Raw genomic sequence first — 27,494 nt, 5'->3', positions numbered from 1 at the left:
TGGGTTGACACACACACACAGTGTTTTAGAGAATAAAGACTTACCTGGCCAGGTTGAATATCTAAACATTGGAGCACTTCTAAGCATGACAGGTGTGTGCAGTGTCTGTTCAGCCAAGATGGTGGAGTCATCTTTACGTCTGTCCTGGTGACCAGGCTCCATGGGAGCAAAGCCAGAGTAAGACAAACTACTCCCCTTCCATGGCTGGCTGACTCTACAAGCAACATCAAGAGCCACTCTCCATGATGATCTCAAGGTAGGACAAGCAGACACATGTTGACATGCCATGGTCTGAAGAGAATTGGAAGGGCACAGACATGATGACAGTGACATGACAAATACACAGTAACTTTGTAAGATACTATTCTAGCTAGTGGCTAATGCAATAAATGCCACGAATTGTGGTGGCAGAAAGAATGGTATTAGCGAGCTAAAAAAAATGTAGCTAACATTTCTGGCTAAGCTAGCTAGGTATCAGAAAATATGAAGCATTGATCTGTTTTTTCATTCTAGTTATCCAGTTACAGTAAATACCTAGCTACTTAGCAAACTACACAGTAAACCAAATCAAAGTGGGCTCCAGGACACTTTTTTACACTAGAGTGCAGTACTCAGTAGAAGAAGACCACGTTGAAGAGAGCGATCTAATTTCAAAGTGGAGAAGTGCGAAATGATTTGTGTAGCTACTAGCGTTAGACAGCTAATAGCTAGCTATTCTCAGGTGCATATTCATAGAAAACTATCGGGGAAAAGTGTTCGGATATGTGCGTTCCGTTCAGCTGTAGTAACTTAGCTAGTTAGTAGCTAGTGTTACAACACCTTGAATAACTTGCAACTGGGACGATGCAAATTGTATTTAGGACATTGGTCTTAGCGCAATAGTATACTTACTTTGTTATGTTAGCTATGTCTCATAATGGTTTAAATTACATGATAAAACATTATTTTTTTGCTAGATAATAGCTGGCATACGAACAGAGTTTTTAAACCACTTCCTCCACCAGTACTGCAATCAAGTGACTGCAACACCAAGCTCACCGACGTCACTCAAGGTGCATAGCCAATCAGCTGTTGCGAAGGAAGAGGGGGCTTGTTTTTGAAAAGACCCGCTGGTCTTGGGAGAAAAAGTAGCAGTGGCAGTACTTGCTAGCGAGCTACAATTGCAAATGTGAAACAATAATAGTCAAAGGTAGGCTGTGGGTGTATTATACTTCGCTCCAGAACATAAGTCATGTTTATGATGTATTTTACAACTCGCAGCACTTGCTGTTTTCGCTCGGAGGTGAGCTTCTATGACTCTTTGTTGACTGCTAATGTTAGCTAGCCACAAGAAGGCACTACGGGCGACGACTACACGAGACATTCAAGTCGCCCTGTTGTTTATGTAACAACATATTTGTATATATTCACTGCTTAAAATGTAACGTCGAATGCAAGTAGTTAGCTATGTTATTACTTATTAAGCTGGAGACTCTTACCTCTCTCACTAGCTTTAAGCACCAGCTGTCAGAGCAGCTCACAGATCACTGCACCTGTACATAGCTCATCTGTAAATAGCCCATCCAATCTACCTCATCACCATACTGTATTTATTTATCTTACTCCTTTGCACCCCAGTATCTCAACTTGCACATTCATCTTCTGCACATCCTACCATTCCAGTGTTTAATTGTTATATTGTAATTACTTTGCCACCATGGCCTATTTATTACCTTACCTCTCTTATCCTACCTCATTTGCACATATATATTTTCCTACTGTATTATTGTTTGTATGTTTGTTTATTCCATGTGTAACTCTGTGTTGCTGTATGTGTCAAACTGCTTTACTTTATCTTGGTCAGGTTGCAGTTGCAAATGAGAACTTGTTCTCAACTATCCTACCTGGTTAAATAAATACAAATTATGTCTGGCCATGCCCAATTCCCCAAAGCCTGGTCTCTGCTCCACTCCAATGGAGTATATCAGAAACATCCTTCACTGTGGAGTTTAGTCAGCTAAAGCATCTTCCTTGTGCTCCCTTAACTAGATCAATACACAATAAGAAGAGTCATGGACGTGTGCAGCCATGTCAAAGTGGTTGTTCGTGTGCGGCCAACTAATGACAATGAGAAGTGCGAGAACTTCAGAAATGTGGTCCAAGTTGTGGACAACCACATGCTAATATTTGACCCCAAGGAACAGCATATGACATCTTTTGGGGGACCAAGAGTTCAAAACAGAGATGTCAACAAGAGAGCCAATAAGGACCTGAAATTTGTCTTTGATAATGTTTTTGGGGAGGATTCTTCTCAGGTGGATATCTTTGAGAACACCACTCAAAGGATACTTGATGGAGTGTTGAATGGCTTTAACTGTACAGGTAATAAAATAGGCTTGAGCCTACTAATCTTTACAGGACTACACCGTTTGATTAGTAGGCCTATGACTATGTGCACATTGAGACAGATGTTGTGAAAAGTGTTGCAAATAACTTAATTTAAATTAATGTCATAGTACAGAGGACCATTATATAAATAGTCATTAGTATACTACAGTAGCCAATATCTTTGTACCCCATTTAGCAGTTAAATTCCAATAGATTTGGTGTCACATTTAAACCTACCAAAATCAGATTTATTTGAAGTGGAAGTTTTGATCATGTTTGATTACTAATCCCTCTCTGAAATGTTGCAGTCTTCGCTTATGGCGCAACAGGAGCAGGCAAGACACACACCATGTTGGGCTCAAGCAATGACCCGGGTGTGATGTATCGCACCATGACAGAGCTCTTCAACCGTATGGATCAAGTCAAGGAAGAGAAAATATTCAATGTAGCATTTTCTTATCTTGAGGTGACTGGTTTCATCTGTCTGATTTTACAAGTAATACATTTACACAGAAATCAAGGAATAATCTTCCTCCATCATACCTGGGAATTAAAGAAACACATTTTATTAATGAACGATCAGAATTTAAATTGCCAAAAGAAACCAGCCAAGTTCTTGTCATAACTGGTTTTCAGGTCTATAATGAGCAGATCCGGGACCTCTTGGCTAATGTCGGCCCACTTGCAGTGAGGGAGGACCCCTCGAATGGAGTGGTTGTCCAAGGCCTTACTCTGCACCAGGTTAGTGATCGACAGGTTATTTCTTGTCTGGCAGGTGTGTTTGTTGTCCTTTTTTCCCTAGTTGAATGAATTTACATCTGTTTTTAATGGACGTGTACTGATTTTATTTGTTTGAAAGTATTCATGTGACCTATTTTGTAGCCTAAGTCTGCTGAGCACATCCTTGAAGCTTTGGATTATGGCAATCGGAATAGAACGCAACACCCCACTGACATGAATGCCACCTCGTCACGGTCCCATGCTGTATTTCAGGTATGCTATTTCAATGGAGTGGCGTCATCTACCTTTCCTCCTTTACCAGACAGCAAGCAGGTTTAGTCACTGAACAGGTGAAGATGAAATTGTTGGTGTTCTTGTCCCACTAGATTTACTTGAAGCAACAGGACAGGACGGCCAGCCTTAATCCAAATGTCCGTGTGGCCAAAATGAGCCTGATTGACCTCGCTGGCTCCGAGCGAGCAAATGCCACTAACGCAAAGGGAGCACGTCAACGGGAAGGCGCTAACATCAACCGTTCACTCCTTGCCCTGGGAAATGTCATCAACGCTCTGGCTGACCCTAAGGTATGTGTAAAGCATCTTGATGCATGTTTCTCATTGAATATGACAAATTATTCAAAGGAAATGTTTCTGCTCACAGAATTCAATATAATTCAAAAAGGTGGTTGATCTTTTGACAATAACACCCACAGGCATTTCTGTGAGACTCGTAAGCAATGTTGAGCAGGCCTTGGTGCTGCTTCCTCACCACTGAGAATACACAAACTTATGTTTAGATTTAATACAAAGACAGGTGTGTCAAACTAATTTTGCCCTGGGGGCCGTATTCGGTGTTCGAAGTCCAGAGGGACGCACTGAAACGTATATTTCCTTGCCATCAACATTTGCTAAAGATAGTCCTCTATCCATCATTTTTGGAATTTTCAATGCTCCCGAATTGTCTGGCTTTCATTTCTGGGATTATTAGCCGCCTGGACACAGTCAAGAAACGGTATGAATGTAGGATCATTATCATTTCTACACAGTTTCCATTTGGTTTTAGTAATTTTAAACTATTGAGTTCATTCCCCCCCACACACTTTTATCCAAAGCGACTTAGTCATGTGTGCATATATTTTATTTATGGGTGGTCCCGTTAATTGAACCCACTACCGTGGTGTTACAACTGATTACATATGTTTATCTCACTGGTGAATGGTTTTAGTGTTATCCTTTGCTGTCGTTCATTTTCACTGTGCCAGTTGATTTCTAGGTACACTGCATTTTTTAAGATGATTTTTTTCTTGTGGATTTTTAGGTCGGCCTAGTCTAATTTATTCTGCCTTCATTTTGTTTGTATGTTGTTTAATTGATTGCAATTTTACATCACACTGGCAGCAATACTCCCCTGCTCTGTCATTGCCAGAAAAAAAGTGAGCAGCTCCCTGTAACTCAAGGAGCCTTGCTTGGTCTGTTAGCAAGCCAAAGTATTTGGATAATATTTCATTCTAGTTGCATACATTAACCTGTCACTGAGTCTTTTTGGTTTACCACTGACCCTGGGGATTCCACAAGCAGGCCACATGCATTTAGGAAATGCTGCACAAACATGCCACGCAGTACCAAAATGTACTTTTATTATGGCACCATTGCTTTAGGGAATGATACCTTGATGTCCCAGCTTGGACTGGTCCCATGGCCATGAATTGCAGTTGCACATTTAGCCTTTGTGGTTTTCTCCATTGGCCCATTTCCTCTCTCTCTCGGGCTGTACATTGTAAATCCTGCTCTGACGAAAGACTCATTTTGCTTAATTGGGACAACCTCCTTTTAGCTGCAAACTTTGAGCTCCCATAGGATCAGCTGGAAATATAAGGGTTTCCTGGTTCCAGATGTAGGTTTCGGCCAGGGAGAACAGCTGGGCAGCCCCCAGCCCATTGCAGATCACTTTTCCTCTGCAAGTGCCTGGTAATTCCTGCCATTTGAGTCTCCATGCGACTGTGACTCACCTGAACAGATGTAATGTACTCAAGACGCATCTGTGCCATTAGTGAAGCCAGGCTGAATTCAGACCTAGCACATTCACACTAGCAGAAGATAATGTGCTTGGGCGTTTACATTTTCTATAGAAATGAAAGGTATCTATCTGCCAGAAACCTGTTTATGGAAACAAATAGTTACCGTTTGCCAAAGTAAAAATATGAATGTGTATATACAAAACATTTAAGAATACCTTCCTAATATTGAGTTGCACACCCCCCCCCCCCGCACTCAGAACAGCCTCAATTTGTCAGGGTATGGACTCTACAAGGTGTCGAAAGCGTTCCACAGGGATGCTGGCCCATGTTGACTCCAATGCTTCCCACAGTTGGCTGGATGTTCTTTGGGTGGCGGACCATTCTTGATGCACATTGGAAACTGTTGAGCATGTAAAACCCAGCAGTGTTGCAGATCTTGACACAAACGAGTGTTTCCTGGCACCTACTACCATACCTCGTTCCAAGGCACCTAAGTATTTTGCCTTGCCCATTCACCCTTTGAATGGCACACATACACAATCCATCTCTCAATTGTCTCAAAGGTTAAATAATTATTTTAAAAGCTGTCTCCTCACCTTCATCTACTCTGATTTTGAAGTGGATTTAATAAGTGACTTCAATAAGGGATCATAGCTTTCACCTGGTCAGTCTGTCATGGAGGGAGCAGGTGTTCTTGATATTTTGGACATTCAGTGTATGGCTGTTCTAAAATGGCCCCCTATACAGCCTTATTAATGTCCATTGTCACTGGACATTTACTGTATGAGTCCCAAGGGGTCATAGGACTGTGGTCAATTGCATTTTAATGCAAGCAAGAGGGAATGAATTGGTATAAATAAAAAAGCATTTTATGTTCTATGAGGTTTGTCAGACCTTTACCAATCCCAAACCTGAATGTGTATGCCTAACCTTTTCCTGTTTTGCACATTTACTCTTTTCTCAGGCTAATGTTGATTTTGCTTGATTTATTACAGCAGAGTAAGAAAGCCCACATTCCATACAGGGACAGCAAGCTAACACGACTCCTTAAAGATTCTCTTGGTGGGAACTGCAGGACGGTCATGATTGCCAACATTAGCCCCTCCTCCAAATCTTATGACGACACCCACAACACACTGAAATACGCCAACCGGGCCAAAGAGATCAAATCATCGGTCAGTAAACTACTCACCCATCCCAACAATGTTATAGGATTTATTTAGGCCTCTTTGGCTGTGTTTTTAAAAGCCAAACATGAGTTCAGAAGTGGTTTTGATAGGAAAACTTGTACTACATGGCATTTCTTACAATATTTCTGTTTCTAATGCCTCTCTTTCTCATTCCATACGTTTTTACATGCATCTACCTGTTCTTTAGCTCAAGAGGAATGTTGTCAGCTTGGACAGTCACATCGGCCAGTATGCAGTGATATGCGAGAGGCAGCGAGAAGAGGTAATATAAGATGAAACACCAATCTCTACTATGCAGACTGGAGGCCCTTAGGTTCCGGAAATGTGTGGACATACATTTCACATTTTATCAACAGTTTATGCTATTTCAGATCATTCAGTTGAAGAAGAAGTTGAAAGAGTATGAGGAGAGGAAGATGGACCCTCTTGTTCCTGGAGTCTCTAATACCATTTCCAGTCAGAACCAAACAGAGATTTACAAGTAGGTACTTATTTCTTGTACCAATGTGCATGCAACAACCAAAAGGCAAAACTTGTATTTATACAGTAATACAAGTTCTGTTATGCATAATATGCAACCACACTTGAGTGTCCTTTAAACTTGTACACTTTAATTGAAATCCATAGATAATTTATCATGTTGAGGGAAAGTACAAAGCCCAAGGACCTGGGCTTTGGGTGGAGAGTTTGCTCTGCATTTTTGATAGGGGAAGCTGTGAGCCACATAAAAAATAAAACTACACATATAATATATCGGTATTAGTTAAAAACGTCCTTCCTTCGCTACCCTCCAAGGGCTGCAGTGGCGTCTGTTTAAAAAGGGAGAGAGGGAAAGGGAAGAGGGGGTGGAGCTGAATGAGTCTCATTCCCACGCATTTCATTCACCGGCATCAGAATTCACAACTCGCACAATGTGAGGCTCTGAAGAGAGGCAGCATGCTTCTCACACAATTAAAAATTCATCAGTCTGGCAAGGCCACGGCGGCTCCTACGTCACAGGGGTTACATTGGAGATTGCAGTCACATTTCAGCGGCTGCTCTCCACTGTCTGTTTATTTATTTACCTGCATACCCCTCTTCCTTTACCAGAATGAGACATTGTTGCAATGCCTCTGCCTTATTGGGTGAAAGCTGCTGAGGGTGGTCCAGGGCAGCTGCCTGATTTGAACAATGTTCAACCTGTTGAGTTGTACAATAACATGACATAGGATTTTTACTTGAGGAAGGGCAAACACTGAAAAATTTATTTTTGATAAACCTTTGCCCTCCATTATTAAGCAAAGGCTCCATTTAACAATAACTGGCTGGTTGCCCCTTTTTCTGGACAGGGTGTCAGAGTCCCTACAGGGCATTTTCTCCAGCCGTACTCAGATCAGGAGAGAGCACCTTGTTCTGGAGCGGCAGCTCAAGGAGAACGAGTTACGTCAGCGCCACAGCGAGGAGTGCAACCAGCAGGCCCAGCTCTTCAGTGCCAAAGACAAGACTGAGAAGGTCTGAAAAAGGCCCTGATTATCACCATGTCATTTTAGCCAGAAAATGGTCCCAGAAGGAGCATGTCTTTTATGATGTACCAGTGATAGATGGATGTTTAAAGTGCATACACTCCTTTGTCATATCCAAATCTGATAGGCTCTGTTGTTGAATAGGCCACCTGCAAGCACGAGCGCAAGCTGGCTTCCTTGCTCACACAGCAGCAGCACATCCGCAAGAGGCTGAAGGAGGTTGAGCTGTGCTTCCTTGAGAATGAGGGCTGGCTGCACCGCGTGGAGAATGACGTGAAGCTACTGGGACAGGACTCCCAACCACCAGTGGTGAGGCAACTGCTGGAGGGGTCAGGAGATATGGAATCACTTGACCCAGCGGTGGCGTTAGAGTGGTGTGGTATATGGGTTATTTTGTTCATGTACTGGTAGGGGAGATGTAGAGGAAGATGGTCCCTCCAGGATTCTGTGATAGTGTTTTTCTTTTCTTTTTTTTTGCTAAATCAACAATTCCCTGCATATTATGTGAGGGTTTGCAAATTTGACCAATCACTGCACTATTTCTGCATAAAACAGTAAAAATATTGCTATATTAAATCGCTTAAAGCTGACCCATCACCGCAGTACAAAAGAGGGCTCGCAATTCAAATCAAATTGTATTTGTCACATGCGCCGAAGTTCTTACTTTACAAGCCCTTAACAATCAATGCTGTTCAAGAAATATTTAAGAAAATATTAACTAAATAAACTAAAGTTTTCAACAACAAAAAATTTACACAATAAATAACAATAACTAGGCTATGTACAGGTGGTACCGGTACAGGTTAGTCGAGGTAATTTGACCATGTAGGTAGGGGTAAAGTGAAGATGCATAGATAATAAACAGCGAGTAGCAGCAATGTAAAAACAAAAAGGAGGGGGTCCATGTCAATTGTCTGGGTGGTCATTTGATTAAATGTTAAGCAGTCTTATGGCTTGGGGGTAGATGTTGTTAAGGGGCCTTTTGGACTTAGACTTGGCACTCCGGTACTGCTTGCTGTGCGGTAGCAGAGAGAACAGTCTATGACTTTGGTGACTGGAGTCTGACAATTTTTGGGGGGCCTTCCTCTGACACTGCCTAGTATATGGGTCCTGGACGGCAGAAAGCTTGGCCTCAGTTATGTATTTGGCCATACGCACTACCCTCTGTAGCGCCTTCGGTCGGATGCCGAGCAGTTGCCATACCAGGCGGTGATGCAACCGGTCAGGATGCTCTCGATGGTGCAGCTATAGAACTTCTTGAAGATCTGGGGACCCATGCCAAATCTTTTCAGTCCCCTGAGGGGGAAAAGGCATTGTTGTGCCCTCTTCACAAGTTTCTTGGTGTGTTTGTACCATGATAGTTTGTTGGGTATGTCCACGATCAGTTCCTTTGTCTTGTTCACGTTGAAGGAGAGGTTGTTGTCCTGACACCACACTGCCATGTCTCTGACCTTCTACCTATAGGCTGGCCATCGTTGTCGTAATCAGGCCTACCTACCACTGTTGTGTCGTCGGGAAACTTAGTGCTTACAGCCCAACACCGCGCAGGACGTTTGGCATTTGCCAGAGAACACCAAGATTGGCAAATTCGCCACTGGCGCCCTGTGCTCTTCATAGATGAAAGCAGGTTCACACTGAGCACATGTGACAGACGTGACAGTCTGGAGACGCCGTGGAGAACGTCCTGCTGCCTGCAACATCCTCCAGCGTGACCGGTTTGGCGGTGGGTCAGTCATGGTGTGGGGTGGCATTTCTTTGGGGGACCGCACAGCCCTCCATGTGCTCGCCAGAGGTAGCCTGACTGCCATTAAATCAAATCAAATTTTATTTGTCACATACACATGGTTAGCAGATGTTAATGCGAGTGTAGCGAAATGCTTGTGCTTCTAGTTCCGACAATGCAGTGATAACCAACAAGTAATCTAACTAACAATTCCAAAACTACTGTCTTCTACACAGTGTAAGGGGATAAGGAATATGTACATAAGGATATATGAATGAGTGATGGTACAGAGCAGCATACAGTAGATGGTATCAAGTACAGTATATACATATGAGATGAGTGTGTAGACAAAGTAAACAAAGTGACATAGTTAAAGTGGCTAGTGATACATGTATTACATAAGGATGCAGTCGATGATGTAGAGTACAGTATATACATATGCATATGAGATTGGATGAGATCCTCAGACCCCTTGTGAGACTATGCTGGTGCGATTGGCCCTGGGTTCCTCCTAATGCAAGACAATGCTAGACCTCATGTGGCTGGAGTGTGTCAGCATTGATGCTATGGACTGGCCCGCCCGTTCCCCAGATCTGAATCCAATTGAGCACATCTGGGACATCATGTCTCGCTCCATCCACCAACGCCACATTGCACCACAGACTGTCCAGGAGTTGACGGATGCTTTAGTCCATGTCTGGGAGGAGATCCCTCAGGAGACCATCCACCACCTCATCAGGAGCATACCCAGGCGTTGTAGGGAGGTCATACAGGCACGTGGAGGCCACACACACTACTGAGCCTCATTTTGACTTGTTTTAAGGACATTGCATCAAAGTTGGATCAGCCAGTAGTGTGGTTTTCTACTTTAACTTTGAGTGTGACTCCAAATCCAGACCTCCATGGGTTGATACATTTGATTTCCATTAATAATTTTTGTGTGATTTTGTTGTCAGCACATTCAACTATGTAAAGAAAAAAAGTATTTAAAAATAACATTTCATTCATTCAGATCTAGGATGTGTTATTTTAGTGTTCCCTTTATTTTTTTTGAGCAGTGTAGTTCAGGTGAACTATCCCTTTTTAATGTTATTTTCCATATCCCAGAGTACATTTTAGAAGTGATGGGAACAGGAATTTTACTCTGCAACTTTTTTATTTTTTACTTCTGGTTTGTTTGTTTTTGCAAATACGTCTCAAATGTTGTTGTGACAGTTTGTTTTCTTCCATCTGTTCTGGTAATTAGGACTGTGCTTATTTTATTGCTATTGTTCACTGGTGGATGATTGAGGTGAGTGGATCAATGATCTTCACGCATCCCTCACACAGCCAGTTACCTAAACCATGTAGATGTTTTTTTCCTCTTTCTCATCCCTCTTCTAGGAAGTGGCACAACAATGATTCATCCGCTTGTCAAATGTTCTCTCTGCTGTCGTTTCGTATACTCTTTTACGTCAGAGGTGGATGACAGCTTTTTTTTTTTTTTACCCAGAAGACAGGTTCTCAGAGATGAAGCATGGCACAAAATAAACCCCTCAAGACTCATTGTCTTGTGCGTCACTGATGACTCCCTGCCAGCCTGTTCTCTAGCTGTGGTTAGGGTTACTCAATATGTTCCCTCGTGGTCATTTCCCTAGTTCTTCCACTTTCCCCTTTCCCCCTCAGGTACTCCAGAAGGACCTTCGCTGCCACAGGCTCCAGCTACAGGTAGAGGACCTCAAGCAGCACATTGAGCAAATGACCCACCTCATCGGCATCCAGGACCAGGAGAACAAACAGACTAAAAAGTAGGTCATTTTTCTTTTACAGGGTTCAACACGTAATGTTATCACCATACCAACATTTGGACTTCGATACCGATATTCATTGTAGCATTTGATACTCTTTACCCCAGCAATACGACAGTGGAAAAATACCTCACTTCCTGTGTAAAACATGTGGCCAAGCCAACGCTCCAGCTGGAGAGCTACATTTGTTCCTGTTGAGCAGCTGATTGCTGGAGTCTGATATGCTACAGCAGGGCTGGAACAAAAGCCTGGAATTACATATCAGAGTTGAATCATCCACCTGTATCCACTGAAGACAGAGAGTGGAAATGCAGTGATATTACCATAAGATGGCCTTAAGTCTTAAAGGGGTTTGTTAGACTTTTCAGACCTGTAAAGTCGACTTAAGTCAATCCGAGCCAGTACTCCACAACATCTGTTGTACAGATATTGCTACATGTTTTAGGAGGTATCTTCAGGTCTAATCCTACATGAATGGGAAAATATGGTCAGGTAGACACAGGCATATTAAGATGGGAATAATATTTATGAATAATTGAGTATGAGTAGTGACTCACACTGTACTATGTGAGTATGAATGGCTGTGTGCCATCCATACCTGTCATACATTACCTCCAGAGAATGTACAGTGTTGTTGTTGGTTACTTAAATGAATTAGTGAATAGAGAGTATTAGTCTTTTGAATTCTACTATACTAGGTGTTGCATACATATGCAACAAAATTCACTTTGGCACCTTTTACACTATAAATTGTGATACTGACTCAACAGAACATCTTTTAAGCCTGAGTTTCATGCTTTCTTCTCTTCAGAATGGTGCAAATGCTGCTGCCTGCCTACAGCAGACAGTACTGGACGCTGAGGGGGTCGGGCCTGGTCACAGCTGCCGACGAGGCTGAGAACCAGGACCTGGAGCACCTGGTCCTCAGGGAGAGGGGTGTGGTGTGGGCCGATCAGGAGAAGGCAGGGGAGCAGAAGGACGAGGAGACCCAGGCTGAGGGTTCCAGGCTTAGGCCAGAGCTCGTACCCATCCTGTCATTTTCACACCTCATCTGTCCCCATCAAAACAGTCCCTGCAGTAGTAAGTCATGACTTCACACCTTATGTTGTCTTAAAAAAACGCAGAATTGGCTTCAACTCCCAGTCACAACGATGACATGTAAATTCCCCCTGAGGGGTATATTATCATGCCCATTCTTTCTAGAAAATCTAAATATATTTTGGCAAGTTAGCTGGCCATTTATCTTGCTTTGTAGTATACCACCCTGGTCGACTGTTTAATCATCTGTTGTAGTGTTTTATTTTCAGGCCACCAGTGGCCATACAGCAATATCTGGTGGCCCTGGGCTATTGGGCTCTATTTACTGTTGATCATGGGAGCCTACACACACGGGAGCCACCATTCTCCAGGTCCTATCACACCCTGTATAACCCAGCACCAGTGCGCCATCAGGCCTCCTTTCATGACATTCAGCCCCTAGGAGACAATGGAGCGTGAACCAAAGCTGGCCAGCAATACTTAATTACTATGTTGCTGTCCATCAAATGTCAGCAGGTGCACCCCGCACCTGTCCCCCTGTACCAGTCACATGCTTGTTTCCCTGTGTCTTTTATTTTGTGTTTTTGGCCCTGTCCACTTGTGCTTATAGTTGAGTGATATCCTGTAATTTGACCCTCCTTTCACAAGCCATGAGCACAAATGTATGGTACCAGATCTCAATAGGTCCCGTCCGTTTGTTCTATTCCCTCCGTTTTCACCTTGCAATGACTGTCCTGAAGACAACTGTTATTATTTATTTAAAGATACATTTATTGAAAGGCCCAGTGCAGTCAAAAATGTGATTTCCTGCATTTTATATACAGTATATATATATATATATATATATATATATATAGTGTTTAAGTGTTCCCTTTATTTTTTGAGCAGTGTATGTATATATATATATATATATATATATATATATATATATATATATATATATATATATATATATTCACTGTTCAAATAAGGGGAACACTTAAACAACACAATGTAACTCCAAGTCCATCACACTTCTGTGAAATCAAACTGTCCACTTAGGAAGCAACACTGATTGACAATAAATGTCACATGCTGTTGTGCAAATGGAATAGACAACAGGTGGAAACTATAGGCAATTAGCAAGACACCCCCAATAAAGGAGTGGTTCTTCAGGTGGTGACCATAGACCAATTCTCAGTTCCTATGCTTCCTGGCTGATGTTTTGGTCACTTTTGAATGCTGGCGGTGCTTTCACTCTAGTGGTAGCATGAGACGGAGTCTACAACCCACACAAGTGGCTCAGGTAGTGCAGCTCATCCAGGATGGAACATCAATGCGAGCTGTGGCAAGAAGGTTTGCTGTGTCTGTCAGCGTAGTGTCCAGAGCATGGAGGCGCTACCAGGAGACAGGCCAGTACATCAGGAGACGTGGAGGAGGCCGTAGGAGGGCAACAAACCAACAGCAGGACCGCTACCTCCGCCTTTGTGCAAGGAGGAGCAGGAGGAACACTGCCAGAGCCCTGCAAAATGACCTCCAGCAGGCCACAAATGTGCATGTGTCTGCTCAAACGGTCAAACAGACTCCATGAGGGTGGTATGAGGGCCCAACGTCCACAGGTGGGGGATGTGCTTACAGCCCAACACCGTGCAGGACGTTTGGCATTTGCCAGAGAACACCAAGATTGGCAAATTCGCCACTGGCGCCCTGTGCTCTTCACAGATGAAAGCAGGTTCACATTTAGCACGTGACAGAGTCTGGAGACGCCGTGGAGAACGTCCTGCTGCCTGCAACATCCTCCAGCGTGACCGGTTTGGCGGTAGGTCAGTCATGGTGTGGGGTGGCATTTCTTTAGGGGGCCGTACAGCCCTCCATGTGCTCGCCAGAGGTAGCCTGACTGCCAATAGGTACCGAGATGAGATCCTCAGACCCTTTGTGAGACCATATGCTGGTGCGGCTGGCCCTGGGTTCCTCCTAATGCAAGACAATGCTAGACCTCATGTGGCTGGAGTGTGTCAGCAGTTCCTGCAAGAGGAATGCATTGATGCTATGGACTGGCCCACCCGTTCCCCAGACCTGAATCCAATGGAGCATATCTGGGACATCATGTCTCGCTCCATCCACTAATGCCACGTTGCACCACAGAGTGTCCAGGAGTTGGCAGATGCTTTAGTCCAGATCTGGGAGGAGATCCCTCAGGAGACCATCCGCCACCTCATCAGGAGCATGCCCAGGCGTTGTATGAAGGACATACAGGCACGTGGAGGCCACACACACTACTGAGCCTCATTTTGACTTGTTTTAAGGACATTACATCAAAGTTGGATCAGCCTGTAGTATGGTTTTCCACTTTAATTTTGAGTGTGACTCCAAATCCAGACCTCCATGGGTTGATAAATTTGATTTCCATTGATCATTTTTGTGTGATTTTGTTGTCAGCACATTCAACTATGTAAAGAAAAAAAGTATTTATTAAGAATATTTCATTAATTCAGATCTAGGATATTATTTTAGTGTTCCCTTTATTTTTTTGAGCAGTTTATATTTCTACACTATGGGAGAATTATTAGACTAAAGGTTAGGCCAACCGTTCAGCTGACACGAGACTGAGTCCAAACATTTCACTGTTGATTTTATGTGCATTTTTAAATTTACTGTAGTTTTTTTGCCGCATTTGTTTTTTAACAAAATCCGAAAATTCTCCCCGCAGTAACATGATAAGAATATTCTTGGGAAATTTGAGATGGGTGCAACAAAGGACAAAAACATTAAAAGGTTTGAGTGTGAGGTCTAACTGATGTTTCCAAGTGGCCACACACCTCAAGTGTGCACAGTTCCAAATGAATTTCAATGCAGTTTTACGACTCAGAAGTCCTCAACTATACATTGCTTTTTTGAGCTCTCATAACTGTGCCGTTTAGGAATTAGAGCAAGCATACTTGTAGTTGTTTTATCTGGAATACAGCCCTGCATCCTCGCCTTTACACAATTATTGTTGCTTACACAATCCAAAACAGTCCATTTTTATAAATCACAATTTGGGTCAGGTGGGTGAAATTTGAGCGCTTGTTCTATTGCCAACATGACTAGCAAAATGATAAAAATAGGATCTTAGTGTTAGGCTTTCACAAAGCAGTTCAGAGAAACAGATTGTAATTTTGTGTGAACGGAATGGATTCATGAGTAAATTCAAATGCGTGGTCATTCTGTTCAGGACAACCCAGGGTATAACACCATGGTATTTTGTAACTGTACATCAAACATAGTAATCATACATGTTGACAATGTATATTACATGAGTTTTATGATATGGAAATGTGAAGTGCGCATTGGGACTCATGGGTGTTAGGCTTGCTTGTATGACATCAAAGCAGTATTTATTATAATCCATAGCATCTCATCTTTCAAAATACATAGAGTCCTTGCAATTTACAGCATTTCCCTCACTCAGACAGACCATTTTCTAAAGTTGACAAATTTAGTGGAAGGGATGGGGGCAACTTCTTGTCGTGTGCGGTGCTGAAGTTCGGAACGGCTGTCAGTCAAAACCCATACAGAGCTGTGAAGTGCAGGGCCTGAGATCTGACATCATGTATAGCATGTTACTGTACAGCCATTACGTTCCAATTTAGGTGCTTATCAATGTCCAACTCTGCCATTTTCAACCCAAATGCAGATACAAGTGTAAAGGGCTACCCATTCTTTAACCAGGCAAGTGTACAACAGTAGATTTGGCTGCGCAGTTCATGATGACTATTCACATTTGCCACAGCCAAATGCTGAGGCACGATTGTGTCTGTTCTATTGATAACTGTGCAGGCTGAGCTGTGATGCTAGTCATGCTGTGTGTTGTGCTGATAACTGCGGGGGTGGCATGGTATTCATGAAGGAGGCGGTGTTGTTGAACATACTGTTGTCTGTCACTCAGGTGCCGAGAAACATAAGAGGAGAGTCTCGCTGCGCCTTCAACCCAATCCATCATCGAAAGGTAAACCTGTCTTTACTCTCCCTCAGGCCTGCTAACCTGGTCATTAATCTAACAGCTTGCCACATGGAATCCTTCATAGTGACAGTCCGAGGGGATCAAATATGTCCATCAAAGTCATCACTCCTGTGGTAAAAGCTCTGTTTCAGCTGTTAATTGTTCATCAGCAATTTCAGTTGTGCTAAAACTGGTTCCAGGATTCACTAGTATAAACTTGGGGTGTTAACAGAGAAGGCTTGTTTCAGAAGACCACAAAAACTGTAATGGTTAAAATAATGAACTGGCAATATTAAACATCCCCACGTTAGTGGTCAAACTGAAGTGCGACCATGAGTAATATTGATCTGTGGATTAAGTGCTTTTTATTGTTTTATTCCCACTGATCACTAGTGTTTAGTGTAACAACTTAGTTTCCCTTCTGGCAACCTCAAGAGATGATGGGACATCAATTGGCACTTCAACTGATTCTTAAGCGAGGAAAAATACAAAAAATAGGCATTCTGTAAATAAACTACAAAAACTATTCCGACATGAAATAGAATGTAATTTCCAGTTGTTCAGCAATGCGGACTTTCTGGTCTGGAACTAAAGATATTTTGTGAAAAATGAAATAACACTTGAGACCCCTTTAGAGAAAGAAAAGGACTGGGAAAACCTTTAGGGAAGTACAAAAAGGAAGTATGTGAAATATGGCCGTCCAAATTGTCTGTAATGATATTTTCTGCTGAACAGATGGTCTACATTTGATTGAAACACATTGTGGGAAACGTCAGCTACATTTTAAAAGAAAACAACACCAGATGACCACGGCGCAACAGGAAATGGTTTAAAAAACACTTTTTACTAGGGCTGCCACAATTACCGTTTAACCGTCATGAAAATAAAATAATCCTCATAACAAAAACGTGGTTTTTGCGGAACAGCTGACTGAAGACTAGACAGCTGGGCATTTGTGCGGCTGAGTGTTTCTGGGGACGGCCAGGCATTTGTGCGGTTGAGTCTGTTTCTGCGGTAACATAGACTTAACTCAAGGGTTTATCATAGTCCAAAACCGGCACACATATACATTTCAGTTTTCTAGAATATTGGACCGTTAGCTTTCATACTTTTCTCATTCTCAGTGCAGCTCAAGCAGTTTCTCCAATTGTCAGCACATTCAAATTAATAGAGGATGCGTACCGGAGACGCGTTGGTTGGGAATTGTAGGAAGGTGTGTGTTCGGGCTTTGTGTCCCCTGCAGATGGTGGTCTCAGAGCCAGGTAGCTATGTCACAATGGGACACTGGACTATCACTTCTGTGTATGATTTGCGCTTTTGATATGAAATAAGATCTTGTCCAAATCATGTTACCTGTTCGTGTGAAATCTTAGTTTTTTTCTGTGTTTGTGTAACTAGCATCAGAGCTTGAGTATGGAAATCCTCCCTATCCAACCTTTTTATTACTGCACCATCTCTAAGTGGATACGAGGGCAGGTCACCACACATGACCCTTTCAATAGGTTTCTGCACCCTGCCAGTCCAATGCCTTGTACCCATCCCTTTATCTCCCTTCAGCACAGGATGGCCCACACAATTTCAATCTCTCTCCTGCAACCTCGTTCTGTGCCAGTCTTACTTGTTCCTGCTCGATCACTCTCTCCCTCCTTGCCCCCCTCCCCCTTTCCTCCATATCTTGTACTCAGTCAATCCAGCACCCAGCCCTCCCAACCCAGGCTGCTCAAACCTCATTCATGAAAATGCAAATTCACTGCAGTGAAAAGAAGGTAGGCAAGGCAAGCGTAAAACGCCCCTGCCCCGTCAGCAAGAACAGCAGCAGCGCTATAAAGAGGGAGGCAGCAGCCAAGCGACCCTAATACGGCGCTGTCTCCACCAGAAATAGCACCTCATGCATGTATTAATCCTACAAGCCAAAAATATTTGATTGAAAGAACTTGGCTGCCATTTATTGCCGGGCCAGATCTCCATCAGAGAAGCAGTACCATTTATCACTGTCCCCTCATCCTGTCTTGCTATCTGAGCTGTGACTCAAATTTCCTAAATATTGCATTCTGCTCTTCACATGAATAAATAGGTCCATTAATCTTCCATATCTCCCCCTCCCTTTTATGATACGCAAATATGTTGTTAAAAATGTGATCATTTTTAAAAGCTTCTACATTAAACAATTTAGTTGATTGTTCTATTTTGTCTGTGGGGGGGTGGGGTTAGAGTAGGCAAATTGATATGTCAAATCCACTACCACACAGCTCACATTTCTGGGAATTGCCTCCTCCTCAGTAAAATGTAGTAGGTAGGAAGCGGCGTCACAGGGCTGTGGTCAGCAGCATGTAAATGATGCAGCCGCAGTGTCTCACTGCAACAAGTGAGTCTGCCTCCTCTTGCTCTGATGCAACGTGCTCTCCACTTTACTCTTACACACCAGCTTTTATACTCTAACAACCCTGCTAACGTTCTTTTGGTGACATAATCCTCAATCTCAGCCAGGTTTTTATCATAGTCTTCCTATTCTCGTAAAACATTGTATTTATTCATGTTAATACATTTAAGCTCTTATTACATAATTAAATCCCAAAATTCTATTCATAACATTTAGGCCGGTTAATGGAAGACCCATATATATTAAAACGACTTTGGTGTATATTAAAAATTAATTGTGTAGCCTATATCAATTATTCCCATTTAATCAGTTGTATGTAAAGTTAGTTGTATCTAAGTTAGTCTTGATCAAATGACCAATAATTAACAGTATGTCGTGTGTATGACTCATCCTCACTGATGACTAATATGGTGATCCATTCAGTGTAGCTGTATCCTTTATACGACAGGTTGCTAAGCATGTGAGTCATCCATTATGGCTAGTGATTGTGAACCACTTATACCATGAAATAACTTAGGACTAATCATAGGATATGTCCACTCCTGCTTTGTTGGCCATAAGTTGTTTTCCCTCGTTCCTTACTTTGTGTTCCATAAGGATTTTATGTGGCCTTGTTATGTTTACATGATTAATTAAAGGTCCATTGCAGCAGATTTTATCTCCATATCAATTCATTTCTGGTTAACAATTAAGTAATCTTACCGTGATTGTATTCCATAAACATTGTCAAAAATAAGCAAAAATAGCTTCTTAGCGAAGAGCAATTTTTCAAGCGAGAATTGTTCTAAGACTGTCTGGGGAGGGGAAAACTGAAAATGATCTGTTATTGGCAGAATGGTTTGGAACTCTCTTATTGGTCTATTAAGTAGTTTGCCGCCTGGCGATGTCACCGGGCAGGCCAAAACTCCATCCCACCAAAACAGGCTTAAATTTCAGTATTTTCAAACAGCTCTTATTAAACAGTTATTCCAACCACATAGTGTGGAAATATACACTGAGTTTACAAAACTGTATGAACACTGACCAGGTGAATCCAGGTGTAAGATATTGAATCAACTTCCTTATTGAATCCACTTCAATCACTGTAGATGAATGGGAGGAGACCGGTTAAAGAAGGATTTATGAGACAATTGAGACATGGCTTGTGTATGTATGTGTGCCATTGGGGGTCAATAGGCAAGATAAAAGTTTTAAAGTGGCAGTGGTCTAAGACACTACATCCAGTGCTAGCTGTGACACTAGAGATTCTGGGTTTGGGTCCAGGCTCTGTCGCAGCCGGCCTCGACCAGGAGACTCATGGGGCGGCGCACAATTGGCCCAGCATCGTCCGGGTTAGGGGAGGGTTTGGTCGGCAGTGATGTCCTTGTCCCATCGCGCACTAGCGACTCCTGGGGCGGGCCAGACTCAGTACGCCCTGAAAATCGTGTTTTTGACTGCACTGGGGCCTTTAGGTCTTGGTTTCTTTGAAACATCAAATTATATTTTTCTTTTGCCTTACTCGATTTGATTCATTTTCTTCTTTCCCCTACTTAGCCATATTCAATGTCACAGTAGCTGGGCTTGTTGGGACTGGTGAAACTCAATTTGTGGGCATGAATGTGTCCCGGCCCTTTCTCCCTTACACCTCTGATTAATGTCTGCACTGTGTAAAGGTCACCAGGTTCACTTTCTTTGGCTTCCTCTACACTTCTCCAACTGCCAAAAGATGAGAACCCTTATTAGGCCTACTGCAGACATGGACTTCTCCTTTCAGTATTTAACAGAGAGGTTATTCCCTCATCTTTCAATGGTAGTGATACGCTGTGTCTCATTTTTATACCGGCGCCAACTAAGATCTATTCAGATGTGATTGATTTTCTTAAAATATGATTATGGTGCTCTAACACAGATGGTAAGGCCATGCGGGGGTCAAAGTTCTCAGGAGGGTGATTATTTTGGATATAAAATAACACTCCAGACCACATGAATGTCTAAGACTAGATAGAATGTATGTAGAAATTGTAATGGACATACAGTTGAAGTTGGAAGTTTACATACAGCTTTGCCAAATACATTTAATCTCAATTTTTCATCATTCCTGACATTTAATCCTAGTAAAAAAAATCATTGTTTTAGGTCATTTAGGATCACCACTTTATTTTAAGAATGTGAAATGTCAGAATAATAGTAGAGAGAATTATATATTTCAGCTTTTATTTCTTTCATCACATTTCCAGTGGGTCAGAAGTTTACATACACTCAATTAGTATTAGTTTACATACACTCAATTAGTACCCTCAACAGCAACTCGCCCAAGCCTTCCCCATTTCTCCTTCTCCCAAATCCATTCAGCTGATGTTCTGAAAGAGCTGCAAAATCTGGACCCCTACAAATCAGCCAGACAATCTGGACCCTTTCTTTCTAAAAGTTATCTGCCGAAATTGTTGCCACCCCTATTACTAGCCTGTTCAACCTCTCTTTTGTGTCGTCTGAGATTCCCAAAGGGGGGGACACTCTTGACCCAAACTGCTACAGACCTATATCTATCCTACCATGCCTTTCTAAGGTCTTTGAAAGCCAAGTCAACAAACAGATTACCGACCATTTCGAATCTCACCATACCTTCTCTGCTATGCAATCTGGTTTCAGAGCTGGTCATGGGTGCACCTCAGCCACGCTCAAGATCCTAAACAATATCTTAACCGCCATCGATAAGAAACATTACTGTGCAGCCGTATTCATTGATCTGGCCAAGGCTTTCGACTCTGTCAATCACCACATCCTCATCGGCAGACTCGACAGCCTTGGTTTCTCAAATGATTGCCTCGCCTGGTTCACCAACTACTTCTCTGATAGAGTTCAGTGTGTCAAATCGGAGGGTCTGCTGTCCGGACCTCTGGCAGTCTCTATGGGGGTGCCACAGGGTTTAATTCTTGGACCGACTCTCTTCTCTGTATACATCAATGAGGTCGCTCTTGCTGCTGGTGAGTCTCTGATCCACCTCTACGCTGACGACACCATTCTGTATACCTCCGGCCCTCTTTGGACACTGTGTTAACAACCCTCCAGGCAAGCTTCAATGCCATACAACTCTCCTTCCGTGGCCTCCAATTGCTCTTAAATACAAGTAAAACTAAATGCATGCTCTTCAACCGATCGCTACCTGCACCTACCCGCCTGTCCAACATCACTACTCTGGATGGCTCTGACTTAGAATACGTGGACAACTACAAATACTTAGGTGTCTGGTTAGACTGTAAACTCCTTCCAGACCCATATCAAACATCTCCAATCCAAAGTTAAATCTAGAATTGGCTTCCTATTTCGCAACAAAGCATCCTTCACTCATGCTGCCAAACATACCCTTGTAAAACTGACTATCCTACCAATCCTCGACTTTGGCGATGTCATTTACAAAATAGCCTCCAATACCCTACTCAACAAAGTGGATGCAGTCTATCACAGTGCAATCCGTTTTGTCACCAAAGCCCCATATACTACCCACCATTGCGACCTGTACGCTCTTGTTGGCTGGCCCTCGCTTCATACTCGTCGCCAAACCCACTGGCTCCATGTCATCTACAAGAACCTGCTAGGTAAAGTCCCCCCTTATCTCAGCTCGCTGGTCACCATAGCATCTCCCACCTCCCGCCTCTCCTTCCAGTTCTCTGCTGCCAATGACTGGAACGAACTACAAAAATCTCTGAAACAGGAAACACTTATCTCCCTCACTAGCTTTAAGCACCAACTGTCAGAGCAGCTCACAGATTACTGCACCTGTACATAGCCCACCTATAATTTAGCCCAAACAACTACCTCTTTCCCAACTGTATTTAATTTATTTATTTATTTTGCTCTTTTGAACCCCATTATTTTTATTTCTACTTTGCACATTCTTCCATTGCAAAACTACCATTCCAGTATTTTACTTGCTATATTGTATTTACTTTGCCACCATGGCCTATTTTGCCTTTTCCTCCCTTCTCACCTCATTTGCTCACATTGTATATAGACTTGTTTATACTGTATTATTGACTGTATGTTTGTTTTACTCCATGTGTAACTCTGTGTCGTTGTATCTGTCGAACTGCTTTGCTTTATCTTGGCCAGGTCGCAATTGTAAATGAGAACTTGTTCTCAACTTGCCTACCTGGTTAAATAAAGGTGATAAATAAAGGCATTTCCTTTAAATTGTTTAACTTGGGTTAAACGTTTCGGGTAGCCTTCCACAAGCTTCCCACAATAAGTTGGGTGAATTTTGGCCCATTCCTCCTGACAAGAGCTGGTGTAACTGAGTCAGGTTTGTAGGCCTCCTTGCTCGCACACGCTTTTTCAGTTCTGCCCACACATTTTCTATAGGATTGGGGTCAGGGCTTTGTGATGGCCACTTCAATACCTTGACTTTGTTGTCCTTAAGCCATTTTGCCACAACTTTGGAAGTATGCCCTGGTCATTGTCCATTTGGGAGACCCATTTGTGACCAAGCTTTAACTTTCTGACGGATTTCTTGAGATGTTGCTTCAATATATCCACCTAATTCTCCTCCATCATGATGCCATCTATTTTGTGAAGTGCACCAGCCCCTCGTGCACCAAAGCACCCCAACAATATGATGCTGCCACCCCCGTGCTTCACGGTTGGGATGGTGTTCGTCGGCTTGCAAGCCTCCCCTTTTTTCCTCCAAACATAACGATGGTCATTATGGCCAAACAGTTCTATTTGTGTTTCATCAGACCAGAGGACATTTCTCCAAAAAGTATGATCTTTGTCCCCATGTGCAGTGGCAAACCGTGGTCTGGCTTTTTTTATGGCGGTTTTGGAGCAGTGGCTTCTTCCTTGCTGAGCAGCCTTTCAGATTATGTCGATATAGGGCTCGTTTCACTGTGGATATAAATATTTTTGTACCTGTTTCCTCCAGCAGCTTCACAAGGTCCTTTGCTGTTGTTCTGGGATTGATTTGCACTTTTCACACCAAAGTACGTTCATCTCTAGGAGACAGAAGACGACTCCTTCCTGAGTGGTATGATGGCTGCGTGGTCCTATGGTGTTTATACTTGCGTACTGTTGTTTGTACAGATGAACATGGTACCTTCAGGCGTTTGGAAATTGCTCCCAAGGATGAGCCAGACTTGTGGAGGTCTACAATTTGTTTTCTTGGCTGATTTCTTTTGATTTTCCCATGATGTCAAGCAAAGAGGCACTGAGTTTGAAGGTAGGCCTTGAAATACATCCATAGGTACACCTCCAATTGACTCAAATGATGTCAATTAGCCTACCAGGAGCTTCTAAAGCCATGACATAATTTTCTGGAATTTTCCAAGCTGTTTAAAGGCACAGTCAACTTAGTGTAACTTCTGACCCACTGGAATTGTGATAGTGAAATAATCTGTCTGTAAACAATTGTTGGAAAAATTACTTGTGTCAAGCACAAAGTAGATGTCTTAACTGACTTGCCGAAACTATAGTTTGTGAATGAGAAATTTGTGGAGTGATTGAAACATTTGTTTTAATTACTCCAACCTAAATGTATGTAAACTTCCAACTTCAACTGTATGTACCCCTATTTATTTATGTATTTCTTGTTGCAGGTATGCTCATGCCACCATGAATCCCCCTAGCGGTTTTGTGTTTATTTTGACAGTCGTGGGGGGCAGCTAACAATGCATCTACCCAATAACTGCATTCATAAGTAATGGGGCCTGTGTATCGTGCATACACTGGTCACAGAGGTTTGGGTAGGCAAATGGAACAATTGTAGTGCTTTGTAATACAGAGCTGGAAATAAAACTAGCTCTCTTGTCTGAGGCACGTTCAGAGGGGGTGAGTTGTAGAGTGGTTGAAAAAATAGTTTTAATGACTCCAACCTAAGTGTATGTAATCTTCCAACTTCAACTGTATCTATTTTCAAATAACTGCTCTTTTTCATGCCCGTAAATCGATTTAGATAAACAAATCGGTCATTAAACAATCGGTGCTGCCCTCTGTTGAATTTTGAAATCCCGATGTGGACCTCGAGCCAAAACGTTTATCATGGGATTAAAAATTTTTAAAAATTAATCCCTGGGCCATGTATGACATTTCTATGGCAAACAACTGGCATGTTGTTAGTGAATACCCACATGCTGAAGCCGACAGCCTACTGTGATTTAGACTGGATAATGCATTCTTATCTTACACTTGAGATCAAACTTGTAAACCAAGTAGCAAGGCCTCACCAACCACTAACAGAAAAAGTGTTCTGGCTAAACAGGATGAACCCTGGACCCTGTTCAGGGAGAAGCAAGTTTATAGAACGCTCCTATATAAATGTGTGTAGAACAGATATGACTGTTTGTCAAGTAAAATATGGAACTCTTTACGTTTTATATCCGCAACCTTCCAAAGGTCTTAACACAGTGAATACATTCAAGGTGTATGCACTTCCATGTAAGTGCTTGGTGGAGGATGTTTCTAAATTACTTTACAGAATTTTTTTATTTTTATGTTTTAATAAAAGTCAGGGTTGAGGTCAATTCCATTTGACCTCGCTCAATTCAATAAGTGATATGTAGAGCTATGCCTAAATAGAAAAATCCTCTAATTGTCAATTCACAGTGCATGGATTGGACTGTATTGAAATGGAATTGACCTTGATGAAGTGTGGTGTGTAACTTGATAGCAATTTATTTGATCATGCATAGGCCAAAATTTGTTAGGTTCTTTGTGGCTTCTTCATAAAAAAATAAATCATATTGATGTTGTTTTCTAGGCCCAGCAGCCCAGGTGACAGTGATGGAACCCATTCCCAAGAAACATACCAGGAGGAAGCTGGCAGTGTCTCCACCAAACCCTGGGAGTGTTGTCTCCGCCTCAGCGCAGGTTCCCATGGTCCTCCAGGAGGTTTTAAGACAGGAGGGGATGTTTCCACTGCTCTACACTCCAGATGCCAGTGGTACACTCAACAGGCCTTCACTCCTGCCTCTCCAGCACTATGCAGTCAATGACCCCAACATGACATTTGACATTGAAGATGAAGACAATGAATCAGCTCTTGCCAACGCTACCGTCGTCCTTTACCAATGTAGCCCCAATCATCAAGCGGTGTCTTCGTGCCCCTTAAGTCCAAGCCAACAGCAGGCTCTCCGAGCCAATGACATGAGCAAGCCCCCCAAAAGGTGGGTGTGGTATTGTCAAAGATGGTCATCATACTCCATCATTTCAACAGTCCATTTTAATATTAGCTGCTGAACAATGTAAAACAGTGCATACATTCATAGATTAAGACATTCTCAGTATATATATATATATATATACTTTTGCCTCTATTACTATTACAACCATTCTTATTTTTAATTTACACATTTTGTCCCAGGTGACAGAAATTGTATTAGGGTTTGAGCCCCTCCAAGTACTTATTTCTAAACATTGAGCTGCCTTGTCTCTTAAGTTTTAGGTACGAGCAAGTGGCAGTGAGAGAGCTCAGAATTGTCTAACATATCAGAGTGCGGTACTCATTCCAGTCTGTTTATTTGATTTGGTCACATGTAAGAGACTGTTCAAATATTGAGAAGGAAATTGCCTGACTTGTTGTATCCCGCAGACTGGGGATACCGTCTCTGTTGGACATCCGACATGGCAAGACCTACATGGCCATGACTTCGGCTGTGCAGGGAAAACGCAAAATGAATTGGTAAGTGTGGTTGTGACATACTCAAAATACATGTTTCTTAGTGAAGGATCAGGGAAGGAAGTGTTGTGCTGCTCAGATATTAACACATTTCATCTCTTGTGTTTCCATCTCCCTCTAGCAGCAGCAGAGAGCAGGAAATCCTTTCAGCACCCAAGCACATAAAGCAGGACCCCACAGTAGTAGCAAGACCACTAAGAGTGCGTCTTTTTGCTGGTGAGTACAACAATACCAGTATTTCTCCCCTGAAATGACCCAGGGAAAGAGTGTAGCTTGCTTTCATTCGCTATTTATAAAAATACCTTAAATGTGTGGCTATTTCCCCCTCTAAAATCCCCATGTTCATTCCAGTTAGTGGTGCTTACACTCAGAGCTCATGCCTACATCTCTCAGCTGCAACACAAAGTTCAGGGCAGGGCCAGGCCAGAACATGCTTTTTTTATATGCCTGTTATGAAGGACACTTGCTTTTAGAAAACCAAGCTGTTTTTAAATCTACAATGGAGGTTGTCTGCCTGTTAATTATGGCACTTATTATTTTCATTTTAAGGATTTTGTTTGGCTTTTGGACAAAACTGCAGAATTTGGTTTCTCATCCGATTGCATACTTTTAGTGTGATGTGTATTAGACAGCAATTTGTTTTATTGTTCGATTTATGTATGTTCAGTAATCTAAAAATAACTTATTTTTTATTTTTTAATAATGGGATTTTTCACACTGCAAAGGAAAAACATTCAATTTGAAGCTCTCCATACAGACGGGGGTTCTATCGAAGCATTGTGTTTCTCCTTAGGGTCAGAGGAGAACAAGCCCAGAAGAGTTACGAGGAGTGTTTCTGAGGGGAATCTTCACCTCTTGGATGTTCAGAGGAAAAAGTCCATATTCTATAAAACCTCCCAGAAATTCAAGAGTGTGACAAAGAGGATGTGAGGCCTGCTTTTGACCAGATGTTGCTGATGTCATGTAGAAATTAGGGAATCGTGTTTAGATGTGGAGAGAGAAATGAAATCCTATGGATTTCTTGGATAGTTTTTGCTTGAATTGTGTATGATTCTGTACTTGTTCTTATTTTATGTTTTTACATTTGTATTTCCTACATTAATATTTGTTGTACAGATAATTTGCTATTGTTATTTAGTAATAAAATGTTTAGTTAACTAGTAA

The 27,494-nt window shown here is 42.3% G+C and overlaps 1 protein-coding gene and 1 long non-coding RNA gene across 8 annotated transcripts in view; one reads left to right on the top strand and one right to left on the bottom strand.

The window, feature by feature from the left end:
* LOC124033654 overlaps window positions 1-1,006 on the bottom strand; it is a 14,781-nt gene extending 13,775 nt beyond the window's left edge. For both annotated transcript variants that reach the window (XR_006838428.1, XR_006838427.1), the window contains exons 1-2: window positions 892-1,006; window positions 45-291 (exon numbers count right to left, since the gene is read on the bottom strand). This is a non-coding gene — a long non-coding RNA (uncharacterized LOC124033654). The remainder of the gene's footprint in view (window positions 1-44; window positions 292-891) is intronic.
* Window positions 324-27,494, top strand: LOC124033653 (kinesin-like protein KIF18A). Of its 6 annotated transcripts, none has more exons than XM_046345797.1 (18): window positions 324-353; window positions 2,029-2,361; window positions 2,676-2,833; window positions 3,004-3,108; window positions 3,250-3,360; window positions 3,474-3,671; window positions 6,100-6,279; window positions 6,482-6,556; window positions 6,666-6,775; window positions 7,623-7,785; window positions 7,941-8,105; window positions 11,185-11,306; window positions 12,118-12,386; window positions 16,252-16,311; window positions 25,413-25,818; window positions 26,244-26,333; window positions 26,452-26,546; window positions 27,124-27,494. In XM_046345797.1, the coding sequence occupies exons 2-18, from the start codon at window positions 2,052-2,054 to the stop codon at window positions 27,258-27,260; spliced, it is 2,754 nt and encodes a 917-aa protein (XP_046201753.1). In that variant the 5' UTR covers window positions 324-353; window positions 2,029-2,051; the 3' UTR covers window positions 27,261-27,494. The 6 variants fall into 6 exon arrangements, with proteins under 6 accessions (XP_046201753.1, XP_046201754.1, XP_046201751.1 ...); XM_046345798.1 differs by lacking the exon at window positions 324-353 and adding an exon at window positions 1,036-1,189 and having other exon boundaries at window positions 26,455-26,546; XM_046345795.1 differs by lacking the exon at window positions 324-353 and adding an exon at window positions 1,036-1,189.

The sequence above is a fragment of the Oncorhynchus gorbuscha genome, linkage group LG04, assembly GCF_021184085.1.
Source record: "Oncorhynchus gorbuscha isolate QuinsamMale2020 ecotype Even-year linkage group LG04, OgorEven_v1.0, whole genome shotgun sequence".
Taxonomy (NCBI): Eukaryota; Metazoa; Chordata; class Actinopteri; order Salmoniformes; family Salmonidae; genus Oncorhynchus; species Oncorhynchus gorbuscha.
Note: the sequence above shows the minus strand (reverse complement) of the source record. Positions and strands in the feature narration are given on the sequence as shown.

What these genes read in the sequence shown, in the direction of transcription:
- LOC124033653 (XM_046345797.1), top strand. Translation starts at nt 2,052, where the DNA reads ATGGACGTGTGCAGCCATGTCAAAGTGGTTGTTCGTGTGCGGCCAACT. An exon ending in GAATGGCTTTAACTGTACAG is followed by an intron (nt 2,362 to 2,675) that starts GTAATAAAATAG and finishes GAAATGTTGCAG; the next exon opens with TCTTCGCTTATGGCGCAACA. An exon ending in TAGCATTTTCTTATCTTGAG is followed by an intron (nt 2,834 to 3,003) that starts GTGACTGGTTTC and finishes ACTGGTTTTCAG; the next exon opens with GTCTATAATGAGCAGATCCG.